The 16,913-nt window shown below is 37.6% G+C and overlaps 1 protein-coding gene across 1 annotated transcript in view; it reads left to right on the top strand.

Moving 5' to 3' along the window:
* LOC150084418 (NPC intracellular cholesterol transporter 1-like) overlaps positions 1 to 16,913 on the top strand; it is a 594,638-nt gene that overhangs the window by 12,920 nt on the left and 564,805 nt on the right. Inside the window, exon 2 of the mRNA XM_090376055.1 lies at positions 4,306 to 4,358. Coding sequence (XP_090232181.1) covers positions 4,308 to 4,358 — 51 coding nt within the window. The 5' untranslated portion in view covers positions 4,306 to 4,307. The remainder of the gene's footprint in view (positions 1 to 4,305; positions 4,359 to 16,913) is intronic.

The raw sequence follows: 16,913 nt of genomic DNA, 5'->3' as shown, positions 1-16,913 counted from the left end.
TTCACTACTTCACAAAAGCGTTCCACAGATATTTCCATCAATGCTTGCTGCACTGCCGTCCATAATTCCGGCGCATTCCTGGACGGAGGACCCAAAGCTCGAACGGACGTTTCCACAGCATCTCAAAGATGCTCCTCAGAATTCACGTCCGCTCAATGGGGAGGGCATTGCATGGTGGTAAAATCTATGGAATGCTCTTCAAATCCTGTTCTAATCACCACAGCTCTGTGGGGATGTCATTGTCCTCTGGAAGAGAGTCCATTGCCCTGTGGGTGCACGATGACCATGAAGGGATGCAGATGGTCTACAAGGATGGACACGTAACCTGGACGGTTCAGAGATGTGTCTAGATGTACCAGAGGCCCCAACTTGTGCCAGTTGAACACACCCCAGACAATTACCGACCGTTTACCTGCTTGAACAGTTCCTTGTTGACATGACAGATGTATAGCTTTGTGCGGTTTCCGCCAGATACGCGTCCTTCACAGTGACCCTCCGTCTGCTCGAAATAACTGGAAACGGGACTAATCGGACCAGGAAACCAGTCTCCAATCATCCAAGGTCCACGCCAATATCCTTTCTCCCAGTTGAGGCATAGACGGTGGTGTTAGCATGGGGACTCTGGTGGGTCAGCAGCTCCCATTACCTATTGCTGCTAATGATAACCTGATTTTTGAGATATTTCTGGCATCTCCCTCGTTGAAGCCGGCGGTGATTTGTGCCACTGTCACTCTCCGGTTGGCTGAAACAATGCGAGACAGACGTCGACGACCACGTTCATCCACCACCTTTCTCCGCCCAAAGTGCTGTCCATGATGAGATGTTTATTCCGGAAAAATCGTATTCCCGATACACTCTTGATACTGTCGAAAGGGGACAGTGCAATTTCTGTAGCACCTCCGAGATAGAGTGACCCATGCGTCGGGCAACCGCTATCATCCCTCTTTCAAAGTAGGTTAACCACGACGTTTATCCATACTGACATCGAATTATTGTCTACGTGAATGCAGTGTACCTGCATGCCTGCTAAGCAGTGGGTTCGTCCACTAACGGGAAGGGTGACAGCGTCGCGTTGCCGAGTAACTAGGTATCTCATGATTTTCTGTGCTTTCGGTGTACAAACCCTATAACTGTTCCTTATACGTGACCGAAGTTTCCCGCTACCTCCTCATTTCAGCGTTATTCTATGGTCCACCACCGTATTAAAGTTTGCCCCGCTTCATCGCAAGCTTCACGACTTCCACCACGAATTCTTCGTGTTCTGTTAATTTCGTTGAGCAGTATAGTATTGAATTCCTCGCAAAATGATTTTATAAGTTGTAAACAGGATTGAGCTACAGAAAGTACGCTTGGTTTCGGTAGTGTATAGAGTGTAACAGTGGTAAGCAAGTACTGGTTGATAAGAATCATTGGGTTCGCCTGGGTTCGGCGAACCCAATGATCCAGTGTTCCCAAAATTACTGAACCCATTAATCAAAAATAGTGGCTTATCCCTGGTTACAACTTTCAAATATATAGTGGCCGTATTTTGAGAACTGCTTACAGGTCTGACGCCTCATTTTAGGAAGAATGTAGATCTGTTGAAACGGGTGAAAAGTAGGTCAATGAGATTAGTGAAGGGAACGAAATGCTAGTGTTACTAAGAAACGCATCAATTCTGCAAACTGCAGAATTGATGCGTTTGACTAGGTATCGATGACTAGGTATCGATCGCAGATGCCTAGTCCGCATCTGCGATCCCTAGATACCGATTGAAGATGCTTAGTCAACCGATCAATTCTGCAAATTGCAGAATTGATCGGTTGACTAGGCATCTGCAAGGTGATCTGATTGAGGTGTATAAGGCATTGAATGGACTGAGCAAGCTCAATCCATTTAATGGGTATTTTGCATCTATATTCACACATGAGGAAAATTTTATAGATGGCGATGGTCACAAGTGAGTCAAATGCTGGCCGGGAGCTGAGTGATTTTGTAATTAGGGCATGGTACTACGACAAGATCTAGACAAATTAGACGGATGGGCTGAAAAGTGGCAATTGAAGTTTAATATTGAAAGATGCTTTCATGTGGGAAGCAATAATCCCAGGCATGGTACTACGACAAGATCTAGACAAATTAGACGGATGGGCTGAAAAGTGGCAATTGAAGTTTAATATTGAAAGATGCTTTCATGTGGGAAGCAATAATCCCAGATTGACAAACAAGCAATAATCCCAGATTGACAAACAAGTGTAGTACCACACTCAGGGCAGTGGAGAATGAAAAAGACGTGGAGGTAATTGTACAGTCAGATATGAAGTTTTCTGAACAATGCAGACGTGCGACCAAGAGGACTCATGGGGTTTTTTCAGCAGGGTCAAGGAAGTGATTATCCCTCTTCATAAGGCAATGGTTAGGCTATACCTTGAGTACTGCATGCAGGTCTGGAGGGCTCATTACGGGAAGGATGTGGAGCTGTCGGAACGGATACAAAGAAGAGCAACAAGTTTGATGAGGGGAACAAGAGGGTGCCAGGAAAGGCTTCAAGTTTTGCAAATTGCAGCGTCTGGAAAATAGACACCTGCGAGGAGATCTGACTGAGGTGCTGAATGACTTGAAGGATTGAGTAAGCTCAATGTTGAAGTCATTTTTCCTCTTGCTCATGCTACACATACGAGGGATATAAATTCAAATTGAGGAAGTTTGGTTGCAGGTCAGATTGTGCCAGAATTTGTCTTCAACCAGAGAGTGGTTAATTTTTGAAAGAATAAACTACCATATGATTGTGGATGTGGGTAGTTCGAATAAATTCAAGGAAAAACTAGATAAACTATTGGAGCAGATACATAGAGGAAATAGGATTTTTTTTTTCCGATGCTCTGTAGGCTTGCTTTATCGCATTATTTGTCCCTACTGCTACAAGTGTTGCTAACAATGACATGCAGTAAAACAGCGAGAACTTGTGTTTGTAAATTATTAATGGAATACAGTGCATAAATTGGGCACCTGCGATGCTTCTTTTTAAATCCGGCCAGCATATTTTCTCCTCTGCTCTTATGCAATCTTTTACCCTCTGACAAATATTCAAAAATTTCCCGATTTTTGCATACAGTAAAATGTATTCTTGAATAATTCTGGACATGTTCAGAATTGTCATTGTGATGGATTTGATCTGAAGGTTATGGTACTTATCCCCTACCCTGTTTTGGTGCTTAATCAATATTTATGAGTTCAGTTCGGTGATGTTATTTGGTCATTTAATTGTAATATATCTTTTTTTTTTTTTTTTTTTTCCTGAAGTGGTTTGTTCCCAATTAAATTTACAAATATATGTGAATTCATATTTACCCCAGGGGCTCACATCTGGTGAGTATGGGCTTGGCACACCTTGAGTCCTGAGCTGGATATCATCCTTCCTCTCCTTCTTGCTGATTCCCTTCTACTTCTGATCCGTGTTTTCTCTCTTTCTCTCTCAGGGTAATTCATGTTTTTTTTTTTTTTTTTTTCGGCTGATGCAGCATAAGCCTCAGGCTTCCTTGCACCATATGGCTGCTACTACTACTATTATTACTACTACTACTACTACTACTACTAATAATAATAATAATAATATTATTATTGTTATTTTAGTGTGCATTTTTAAATATGCTTCAAGAAAACTCGCATGAATCAATAATAATTTATTACATCTGCTACGTGAACATATGAAACTATTATTATTTACTAGTATTTGTATGGCGCATTATAGCCACAGCAGCTTATGCGCCGATAAACATTTATTTTTTTAGTTATTATTATTATTTTTATTTATTTATTTTTTAGTTATAATTATTTTTTTATTTTTTTAGTTATTATTATTATTTTTATTTATTTTATTTTTTTAGTTATTATTATTATTTTTATTTATTTTATTTTTTTAGTTATTATTATTATTTTTTTTTTTTAATTTTTTTTTTTTTTTAGCTCGCGCGTCTGATTTTGTGCTTCGCGAAAATTCGCACTAGTGAGGTTATCTGCACAATTTACTGGCCATTACTCTGTTCATTCTATTCAATTCTGATTGGTGTTTTAGAAATTATGATTGTGATTAACTAAAAGAAAAGCCATGTAAAATGCTGTGATCTGGCGTATCACGTTTAATGTTGAAAATTGACACCGTATCGGTACCTGAGATGTACCATTTCCTGCAAGTCAGCGACCAAGGTTTCTATACTTACTATTTCATTTTGGTTTTTGCTATTATGATATGAAGTTTTCATTAATGACAGGATATTAACAGACTTGTTAACTTTATTTGCTTATTGTTCCAATTATTTGTTTCAGCCATGGCAATGATTTTATTGAGTATGGCGTTTTCATTCACTACTACATTATGGGTAAGTGTTTACTCTATTTATAATTTAGAAATCTTGTACTGTAACTGCATATTTTTGGAAGATGGAGCAACGTTCATTAAATTTATATTAGCTATACTGTGTTATTGAATGCTTTGTCATCGTTCTAGCGTTGTCATCATTCTAGCTGTCTGACGAAATATGTGCATATTTCGTCAGGCACTGACACTGCAATAGATCAATATTTCTCCTATCTTCTTTCCAATATTAAAGCGGAAAGCAACCAGTAAACCTCTTCACAGTGACCATTCCTATACTGATTAAACCGTTAGATAAATTTAAAATGATCGACACAGAAACTCAACATGGAAACTGGAGAACACTGATTGAACAAAATATTAAACATTAATGATATTAGATTTTGAAACTAGTGAATGCTGTTTCCTGGAACATCCACAAAACTGCCAGTTCACCCAAAAACCTGGTGGAACAATGATTGATTTACATAAAAAAAAAAAAAAAAAAAAAGAACAGAACAAGGCCTGGAATAATTTCCGTCTCAACCGAACCACTGCAAACCTTCCCCAGTATAAACGCACTCGCAGAAAAGCAAGGTTTGCTAAGCCCTCTAGTAAAAATGTCTTCTGGTTATTTCACTTCAACTATAAGGCATACCATGCCATCTCGAAAAATCTGGAAAGCAGTCAGCAAAATAAGTTGCACATACCATGAGAACTTTTCGCCTTCAACCTGAAAGGGGCAGAATATTGCAGAACCACAGCAACTTGTTGCAAATGCACTTGGCGAAATCTTTGCCAAGGTCTCAGCACTCAGCAATAACCTGTTATTCGCCAATTTTCAAAAATAACAAAGCAAAAAACAAACAAACAAAAAAACTTGGTTGAACTTCACCTCGAAAGGAGATAAACAATATAATCATTCATTCATAATGCACCAGTTACATCAAAAACTCTGGGAACAACGAACGCAAATCTCTCCAAAGTATTTTAATTTCTTTAACTCCATTCGGTGTGGAATCTGCGCTTATGGTTGGCGCGACAATCGCTGTATTCAGGTACTGTACTGTTCTCAAACAGAGTATATAACAGTACTGTATTAGATTTATTATTTCTATGCGTAGCGCGGTAGTAACATCACCGTCTTTCCCCTACCTGTTGGAAGAGGCACGGATTCGAATCCCGTCAACGACGCGAGGAACTTTTATGGGCTTTTTTTTCACTCTATAGCTGAGTTAGTCGGTGTCCATGGCCTAACTTGAGGATATGCAGGCTCTAGGCAGAAGTTTTTTGGAGGCCTCTTAAAAAATGTTTTATTATGAAACGCCCTACTTTAATAGAAAAAAATAGAGCGTAGGGCCCTCGGAAAATTAGGATTACACAATCAATATAAAAATGTAAAGCAAATAAATCTGCATATATTTCTAAGGATTTAAATACAAATCTGAACATATCGGCGCAACGCGCATTTTGACTAGAAGCTACATTACAATTTGGAAGTACTGTATATTTTATTTGCAAATTTTATAAGGAACACAAGCACCCATGCTCGTCGTTACACTACTGGATATTACCGATTTTGGCTGTGTCCATTGCCATTTACGGGCCCCCTCAAAGTGCGGGCCCTAAGCACATGCCTGGTTTGCGCAGGCCTAAGACAGGTACTGTCGGTATCATGCGTAAATAGCAAGGTTTTTCCTTGGAAACTTGAGGTTTTCGTCCAACGAAACAGGCAAATCGATCGTAGAACACGCGCAATTTACAAATATAAGACACATGGCACAGCCGATGAATTAATGTTTGGAGTGGCCTAATATGACTTTTTTTTTTTTTTCCCAAAATTATCTTTCTTCAAATCACTTTTCCAATGCCAAAAGAAGATTCAATACTAACTGTCTAAGCTTGATAGTTATTACTGATTGCCTTAATGTGCATATGCAAGGGTTGTCCCAAAGTAACGCACAGCGGTTAATTTAAAAGGAATTTATTTTATAACATAATTGATATTAAAAAGCTTCAATGTAATCCCAGGGGCTCATATATGGTGAGTATGAGTTTGGCACACCCAGAATCCTGAGCTGGATATCATCGTTCTTCTTTTTCTTGGTGATTCCCTTCTACTTCTGACTCTTGTTTTCTCTCTCTCTCTCTCGCACACACACACACACACACACACACACACACACACACACACACACACACACACACACACACGCTTTTCTACATAATATGTAGAGGTATGACGGAGTAAGTCAAATCTTTTCTACGTAAAAGACACTAGTCGAAACGCACTGATCGATATCTAATCTAATATATAAAAGAAAACAGGTGTAAGGAAAAAAAATTTAAAAAAAAGTCAAATTGTGTTCATGAAAGTTATTATTAATTGCATGTTCTATCTTAGTCTCTTCACCGGACAGACTGATGGCTACAAGCCCTCAGTGGCCTCATGGTTATCCAAGCTGACACCATGCTGTAGCTTTTCCTAGTTGGTATGGTGTATGATGCTGACACTGGCCATTTGGGTAATCCCCAGGCTAGTGTGGGAGAGCTGCAGAGTATTGTATTCTACACAGAATAAAAAGGTGGAGTTCGAGGAGACCTCCGGTACTGCCAGGTAAAAAACACTATGTCACTATGATCGACGATATCTAATCAGGAAATGACCTATGTAATTATTTACCTGTGCATTTGAAGTGCGCGGCATTCTCAAGGTCGAATAAATATCACTATGAAATTATTTACCTGCGTTTACATAAGTCACTTAGGAAAAGGTCTGGTAAAAATTCAGATCTTGGGTACCACTCCATACTTCGACTAAAAGTCAGGAAGAAAGCAGTGATTGGCAGGTGATACTCACTGTTTAGCCCCCTTTCCTTCCTTGGTTGACATGCCTAGGGTGTTTATCCCCACCCACTTGCTGCTGTCTTAAATTCGGGAACTCGTTTTCCGATGATATAATATAAAATATTAAAATATCAAATATAAAACATTCATTAATATACAAAAAAACGTTACAATAGAACAACAAACGTTAGACAGTGAAGCATCTGCACGAGGTTAGTGAACGTTATGGAGGCAGTTATCAATAATTAATTGCATTTGTAGTGACGTAATTACGTCACCCTCTTCTCCAATTAGCTCGAATAAATATCACTAGGAGAAAAACTTTTTTAATGTAGAGAGAGATAATAATAATCACCCAGACTGAGTACACTCAGGCACGACAAGGTAGCCAGGATAATACATCAGAAGCTAGCAAGGAAATACCATGTCGACATGTGTTTTTGTAAGGGGCGGCTCCTAGAACGTTAGTTCAACTCCGCCTCGTATCTCTGTGAAGATCAGTATCTCTACAAATGGGCCAGATATGTGTGTGACGTCGGTTTGAGTGTATTATGTGTGTGTTCTAGGAAATACCAGTTGATCGAAGAAAGTGTACCGTACTACAAGTACGAACCGCAGGCAGTACTAGAGATCCCAACCCACAAGCTGTAATGGGACCGCGCCATAATAACGGATAAGACAAACTTGCACAACAGACCAGACATAACCCTTGTGGACATGAATGAATGAAAAGGCTACCTATCTGATTGACATAGGGTACCCAACATCGGCAACCTGCAGAAAACCCATGAGGAAAAATTCAGGAAGTACACAAACCTAAGGCAGGAGATCAAAGAGATGTGGCATATGCAACACGTAACGACCATCCCAATCATCATGTCAACCACCAGTATCGTACCAAAGACTACATAACAGCCTAGCTGCAATAGGTCTTTCAGCGAATACCTACAAGGAACTCCAGACAAGTCGCAATCCTGAACACCTGTAGGATAGTCAGAGAGTTCTTCGACCAACAGTAACACCAAACATAACAACAACCACCCTATGTACTTGTAGCAATACCCGTCACGAGGTAGAACCCCAATCAGGGAGAATAATATAAGAGCATAATAATAATAATAGTAATAATAATCTCCACACCTTTTGACTGCTTCCTAACTTCAGGTAATTTTTGAATGCGGTTGAATGTCTGTTGAAGTTAAGTGTTGAATCATGCTACGCTCAACGATTCGAAACACAGAAATAGAATACGTAGTAGTACTAGTAGTGGAGGCAAGAAAGCAAGCTTTTGTAGCAACAGCAAAAAAAAAAAAAAAAAAAAAAAAAAATTCACTCATTCATTCCCTCTAAAAGTTTGTCTAGTTCCTCCATGAATTTATTTAAGCTATCAACTTCCACAACGACAGATGGAAGTTTGTTCAAGCAATCAACTACCCGCTGGTTAAAGGCAAATTTCCGAACATCTATTGTACAACTGTCTTTCCTCAATTTGGATTTATGCCCCCTCAAGTTCGTAATCTGAGCAAGAGGAAGAATCCCATCAGAATCGAGCCTGCTCAACCCATTCAAGGCCTACACATCTCAATCAGATCACCTCACAGGTGCCTACGCTCTAGACGCTGCAGTTTGCAGAACTTAAGCCTTTTTTGGTAAGAGGACCCCTTCATTCCCCTCACCAATCTTGTTGCCCTTCTCTGTACTCGCTCAAGCAACTCTACATCCTTCCTAAAATGAGTCCTCCAGACTTGTACGGTGTTCGGTGATTTCGCACGGATATCGTATTCAGGCTCGTATCCAGGATTTTTCGAAGTGGGGATGCTGAGAAATTTTTTGCCATTTCTTCCTTAAAAGAAATAAATTCTGTTGATATTCCGGGACGACCACGCGATCAGAGGAATTGACAAGACAGAAAGAATACAAGAAAACAGTACCGTGGTAACCGGATGATTGTAGTATCGGTAAAGAAATCACCGCATGGTTGTGGAAATTAAATATTATGTTCACTTTTCTAATTTTTTATTAATGAAAAAATATCACAAATTAACAAAAAAATAACACATTCAGACAATACTCAGACTCAGCATATTCAGACAAAATAACATATCACGATTTAAAACCCCAGGGGCTCACATCTGGTGAGTAGTGGGCTTGGCACGCCTAGTGCCCTGAGCTGGACATCATCATTCTTCTCTTCCTTGGTGATTCCCTTTTATCTCTCTCTCTCTCTCTCTCTCTCTCTCGGTAGTTCAGAATTTTTTTTTTTTTTTTTGGCTGGTGCAGTATAAGCCTCAGGCTTCCTTGCACCATATGGCTAATAATAATAATAATAATAATAATAAATCACAAATTAAGAAAAAAAAAAAACAGATGAAATATTTGCAGACTAATCCTTAAATTAATTCGCCGATTTTTTTTTTTTTTTTCTGCTGGCGTGTTTATCAATTATTATCACTTATATCCATGTCCCTGTGTACTATCATAAGGACCAGTCCGACCAGACGAGATTCCGATATGTTGTTTCTCTTTCTCGTTAGGTCTTTGCCACTGAAATTCCAGGAAAGTAGGTGGCGGGACCTGCCAGAATATCACTTACTGGTAACACCTGGCTAGCATCCACGTGGCAGGGTATGGGCAACGTCGATTCCCAATAGGTGTCCTGCGGCCAATAAGCCAGAGGAACAATGGGCACAACATCTTACACAACCTACGATCCACACACATTTAAATCTCTGGCTTGACAGTGTTCTGTTTCCGATACAATGTGCATACGCGGAGATGGGAGAAATCCCAGGTGCCGTTTGACCAGAATATACCTTATATAGCGTGTCTCAAATAACTTTTCAGTCTTCATAGGCAGGAAAAAATTCCTTTCGACTGTTGCTGTGGAAACAGGAAGAACAGGTAATATTTTTAGCATACTGTACATATTAGGGAATATGTTTCCATCACAAAGAGATAAAATGCATCAATGACAGTAGTTGGCATGCTTGTTTCATTTACTGTTCTCCACTTCATTTTCTACAGCTAATATTTCCCACAAATAACATCGGGCATTCCTGGTAAATTGTCTTCATAAATTTGTGCAATTGAAGTAAACTTTTGCATTCTTTATCCTTCATGGCATATGCAGGAACGAGGCGCTGCAGAGAAACAGTTGTCTCCTCGTGGGTCATGAACTTTTCGGTTAGAGAAGTAATTAAGTAATCCAAGTATGTAACGAAACTTGTTATCTGATAATACTCTTCGGGAGTATCAAAAATCACTTTGTCTGTTTCTTTGAATTCCGCATATACGTTGATTCTGACTTCTATGTTCAATTTTTCAGCAACATGTTTGACTAAATAAATTTTCTGTTTATACTCCGGGACGACCAAACGGTCAGAGGAGTTCACAAGATAGATATAATACAAGAAACAGCACCGTATTCAGTAGTCACGGGCTTGAACCCCGGTTACTCAAGGCACGTGTACTTATGCACCCGCGCGCCTGACCACTAGGCTACGGCGGCCTCCGTTGTAAGTGTCCTGTTTGTAGTTAGTGCCTGCATTCTCACATATCTTTTATTACGGCAATAATGTGGTGGATTTGCATTATAGCATTTACCAAATCAGTTTCTTTTGTTTGAAAATATTCCGAGACGTTGTAAGTTAAAGCTAGCAGTTTACCATCGCAGTAAAAATTGCAACCAGAAAAGAAAAGAAAACGTGCATATGCCATTTAATAATGCATTTGCCTTTTTTTGATGAATCAGCTGTGTGTTCTAATTTAATGGTTTCAGGAGATGAAACAGTTGGTTCGTTCAAGTTTTTGAATAACATAACTGCCTCATGTCGTAAAAGCCAACGAGTTTCACAGTCTTTACTCAGGTGACATTTGAGTTTGGCTTTATTTTAAGCACGGCAATTTGCATTGCAGACCGTATGAAAGAATGTGCAAACTTCGGAAAGAACACCGAATGCATTTCGGATATCAGCAACTGCAGTAGAGTCGGATAAACAAAAATTTAAGCAATGTGCTACACAGCGTGTATAAAAATATTTCGGGTATTTTTTTCGTAGAATAGCTTGAACACCTCGAAATTGTCCATGCACAACCGGCCTCAAAGTGGGTAGGCGAGGTAAGGTTCGTTTACTGGCGGTAGTTCAGGAAGACGTCAGTTTTTTTTTTTTTTTTGACATATGCAAGCCAGACCTCTAACGAATTTTCTGTTTAGCGATATTTTTTGAATTCCGCTTGGTAATTACATTTAATAGTTTCCGTAGAAAAGAAAATTTCCATATAACGACGGATTAAGAGAGACTTAACTGGGAACTCATTAACAGTTCTCACCTCTGGCCTTCAGGAAATTGAGACAATTAGTGCTTCTACTAAGCACGAATTAAGAGTTAAAGGGATTACCTTTAACTATTAATTCTATGATTAACAACAGTAGGGCGCCATTTTTCATTCTTGCCTCAGTTGCTAAAATGGCTCGGCACAGCACTGCATAAAACTTATCCAACCTCCTGTTCCAGATACCCAGAAGTCGCGCTGGTCAGCTGATTAGTTTGTGGGGGGTTGTTTGTGGGATGTTATTCTGGGGGGATAATATTTTCTTTTATTATTTATTTCTTTATTTTAATAATAAATCCCGTTAACTTCCAGACCCACCTCTTTTAACTATGTATTTCTCAATTAAATTTCCCCCTTAATTTACCTCCCCTCCACGTTAACACCTGACCTGTATACTGCACAGAAGATCACAGATTCTGGGGGGATAATAGTTCGTGAATGTCTCCTCTGGACTGGCTGAGTATTCAGAATGACTCAATACTACACATGATAAACATATACAAATTTGTTTATTTCACAGTATATACATAAAAGAATGGTATCATACAACATCAATTGGTATAATGTTAATAACTGGCATTATATGTGTGTTAAGATGTAAAATTAATAGCAAATGATATAATATGTCTCTTCGTGTCTTTCTGCTTTTTCTCCTTCTTGTTTTGGTTACATCTCATAACATTATTTTTACTTTCTAACAGTTAAATTTCCCAACTGGAATTACCTCAGTGGGCTTAACACCTCTATGGATAGTGTCCTAGATTTATAAATCCCCGCTGTAATCTTTCATTAATTTATCCCTTCCAAAATAATTCAATCATATTATCTTGTAACGTTTCAAGTACATAGAACACCTTTACATCTTAACTTAGAACATACCAGTCTCAAGTACATGTATCTAAATCTTCCTTGCTTTAACTTATCTTTGAGATGAAGTACATACGTCTATGAACCCTTTTCTTCCTTTTATACTAATCAATACCAAATCTATCGACTAAATAAACATTTTTCTAAAGTCCTTCTCTTCAAATCTACTATCAACTAAATAAACATTTTTCTAAAGTCCTTCTCTTCAAATCTAGCTTAAAATTATTATCTCGTACTTACATATTAACTTAGGGAATCACTCTTTACACTACCTTTTCTCAGTTCAGGGGCGACTCATCATCAACAGCATAGGGCATCATCAGGCTCCAACTGGAATTTTTCATTGGCAAAGTACTGCTGTTCATCTACAGGGATTCTCCTACGTTCAGGAACTCGCTCTTCTTTACATACGGCTATTAAATAAGTTGCTCCGGCCTGCTTTTTGGGCGTCTGATCAGTTCGACGAAACTGGGAAACATAATAGGATTATAAGGACTCTTCTTACTACTTTATTAAGAAGCCTGGCTATGTAGCTGTTCCTTATCTTGCTATACCGAGGCTTTTTCGATCCTTTTTTTTTTTTCCTCAGCTCCAGCATAGGTGTTTCCATCTTACAACGGTTATCTCCTTCCTATTCCAACAACTCTTAAACAGCAACTCATTACTCTGTCCGCTACCTTCTGGCGATTCTCCCGGCACTTCTCGGGATTTCTTTCCAGCCGCACATCACTCAGGCATCTCCACGGGAACTCTCTCAACTTCCACACTGCCAAAACTCACAACTCTCCCAAAAAAAAAACCTTTTCACCTCCTTTCTTGCATCTCCCTTTTGTTTCAGCCGCTCATTCTATTTTGATCCAATCGTCGTTCGTTCTCCATCATCTCATTATTCTCATTCGCTCTCTCCCACTTCTTCCGTTTTTCTTGGCCCTTCCCTCTCCTGGGGTAACTTCCTGTTTACAAATTTCCAGCAACTTCGATGAACTACAGGGCGTCTAGATATTTCTAGATATTTCCTTGTGATCATTCCCGATTCACTTACCGCTATTAGTCTCCTCTGTTTCTTCTCTACCGCTCCTTGAAATTAGTAAGTGCTCAAGGAGTCGGTCTGTTTCATCTAGCAGCTAGCCATAACCACAGGTGTATGTCGCATCCAGGGTCTCCTTCACCCTCTTAGTTCTTAAAATCTTTCTCTCCACAAGGGGGAGTCGGTTCCCTTGTTCTTTCCTTCCAAAGAACTGCTCACTTTCTGTTTATGCGACCATGAACTGGCCTTGCGGTGCCCCCTTTGTACTAGTGTTCCAGTGCTCCCATTGTCTTGTGTACCGTCCTGCTACTCCCCGTTGTTACGTTAATCCTCCCCTGCTTGACTGTATGGACAGAGCGATCGCAATCTAAGCTGAAAATCATCCTATGTAAATAATATTATTTACTATATACATTTTTTTTTCTTGTTATGTTATAATATTTATAACATAACATTCGCTAGGATAAGTGTAAGAATTTTGTTCTTACAAGTTAACGTTACCAGTATTCAACACGGCACAAATAATTCATTGAAATAAATACAATACATGATATTGCAGACTTACATTAATTTTATTATTATCTGGATCTGTGTTCAAAACATGTATTCCAAAAGTATCAAATTCACACTCATACACCATTCAGTTACAGTCTTACATCCATCCTTTTGATTACATCCATCCATTAATAAAATTAATGTAAGTCTGCAATATCGTGTATTGTATTTATTTCAAATGAATTATTTGCCTGCTGTTGAATACTGGTAACATCAACTGGTGACGACTAAACAACAGCACGATAATTTCGCATTTCCCGCTAAAAGAGAAGCGAATTTGCATCCAATCGAACAATCAGAGACGCAAAATGAGGTAAATTAAGCATTCCCAATAACCAATCAATCACAGAACTCGACCGGACAATCACTCCGTTCTTCGGCCATGCCCGCAACAGAGATACCCATGTTCTGGATTCAACCAGAATAATATATATGATACTATTTTTAGCAAGGCAATGTATAGCGTTCAGTGCATCTTCAAAAGATTTATATGAAAATGACAATGGCAACGTTTTAAAACTTTCTGAAGCAATTTCTAAATTTGATTCAGTTATGCACAACATATTCGCCGTATTCAGAAATCTGAATGGAAAAATATCGTGCATTATTTGGGTGATCAAATACAAAATGAAATTATTGAAATAATTTATACAAAATATTACAGATAAAATGCTAGAAATGACTAGAGAAGCTAGTCATTTCTAGTATTTTGCTATAATCACTGAAGATTAAAATAAAAATATGGATAAAAATGCTAAATCAATAGCCTTAAAAATAACATCTTATAAGTTTCTGTGTTCAATTATAATTTGGCATGATATTTTAAATAAAATTAATTCGATAAGTAAAATTCTCAAAAAAAAAACAAAAAAACAACAACAACAAAAAAAGGATTCTGATATATATGAAGCTGTTGAATGTCTACAGAATGTTATGGAATATTTTAAAGAAAATAGAATAGGGGAAGCAGTCAAAAAAATTTTGACTGAAAGATTGAAAAAACCAGAAGATTGAAAAAACGTCATTTCGATTATGAAAGTAGAGATGAAGGTTATCATTATCCCCAACAAAATTTCAAAATAAATTTTCTTTCAAATTATGGACACAAAAATTTTCTCGCTGAAAGGTTTACAAATATGAAAGAACATGTAGAAATATTTAAAATGTTTTATATTTCTGAATAATAATAAAAAAAAAAAATGGCCAGATGACGATTTATTAAATCATTGCAAAGATTTACGTATTAAGTTAAGTGACATTGATCGTAACGTGTCCGATATGGATGTGTTAGCATTATCTGAAGAACTTAGAGTACATCAAATTTATATTGAATATAAATTTATATACTCCATTTGAAGTGTTACAATATTTTTTAAAAACGATTTTATAGATAGTTTTCCAAATGTAACTTTACCAATTTCAGTTACCTCAGGTGAACGGAGTTTTTCAAAATTAAAATTAATCAAAAATTATTTACGATCGAAAATGTCTCAACAACGACTCTAAATTGGCAATCATTTCAATAGAAAATGATCTTTTGGAACAAATAAATATAAATAAAATAATTAATAAATTCGCATCTCAGCAAGAAAACATAAATTTGTATAATTTTCCTTTTATTTTATTATTGCACGATTACTATGATTTAGAATTTAAAGTTTATTTTCAGAATGATTTTGTTATATTTGTTTGTTGTTTCCTTATATTATATGTGAGATATTTTGTAATTCTTTTCTTTTTCGAGAAATGAATAATAATTATTTACACCTTATTTTATTTTTTAATCCAAATATTTTGGGATGTCAATTTTGATTTCGCCTACTGGCGGCACTTAGGGTCGCAGCGGCCCTCTCCAGGCATACCGTTATACAGCAGGCCCCCGTTATAATGGTTCGCTTTACGCTGATTCGCTATAACGCTGTTCTTATATTATAACCCGTATCTGACTATAACGCTGTTCTTATATTATAACCCGTATCTGACTATAACGCTCTCTTAGATCACTATAACGCTCTTTTACAGATTGCATTTTTGTCATATTTAACGAAATCGTTTCATTTGATGGAGTCGATAGCTTGAAAATGAATATCAAAACAGCATTAAAACGTTTCCCACGCCGACTTGAGAAATTTTCCCACGCTCAGTGAAATTTTCTTGCACGCTAATTTAATTGCAGTACAGTGACTTGTTACGTGTTCCGAGATCAACATTTTAAAAAATGATAAACTATATTGCTTGTAATATTTGCGTTATATGCATTTATCCGAAGTCTAGTCATCATTCAGTACAGTATTAGACATCGTGCGTAATGGACAGTTTACTCGAACATTGTATCATAATTAATGCAACCAACGCAGTTACATTTTCGAAGAGTTAATAATGGCGGATAAGAATGAAAAAGCAACAACGTCTGGACGCAGTACCAAGACTACAAATGTAAGAAAAAGACTGAATTTGAAAATTAAATTAGACGTTTTGAAGCGAATCGATTCCGGTCAAAGACAAGCGGATGTGTGCCATAATTTAGGACTTGCAAGTTTAACTGTAAAGAAAAATTATAAAAAAAATAAAGAATTAATTTTAGCAGCGGGAAAGATAGCTGTTCCATTGCAAGCAACTAGGGCTAGACCGGCTATTAGGATTTTATTGAAGATGATATCCAATGCAGAATTCAGTTAAGTTAAATATTATAAAAAAAAAAAAAGATAGAGAGAGATTCGCTAATATGATGATCTGAAGAAAACTCACCTAAAAAAAAAAAAAAAAAAAATGTGGAACCATTTAAAACTAGTAAGGGCTGGTTGAATAGATTTAAAATCCAAGAAGGAGCCGAAACTTTCAAAAAAGAACTTGTTAAAATTATTGAAGAGGGATATTATGTGTTATACTTCTCAACAAGTTTTTAACATAGACGAAGCAGGACTTTTGTGGAAACGAATGCCTAAAATAAGT

The sequence above is a fragment of the Mastigoproctus giganteus genome, chromosome 6 (genome assembly GCF_048544385.1).
Source record: "Mastigoproctus giganteus isolate SK-2022 chromosome 6, ASM4854438v1, whole genome shotgun sequence".
NCBI lineage: Eukaryota > Metazoa > Arthropoda > Arachnida > Uropygi > Thelyphonidae > Mastigoproctus > Mastigoproctus giganteus.
The sequence above is the reverse complement of the archived record's forward strand: the minus strand, read 5'-3'. Positions and strand labels throughout refer to the sequence as shown.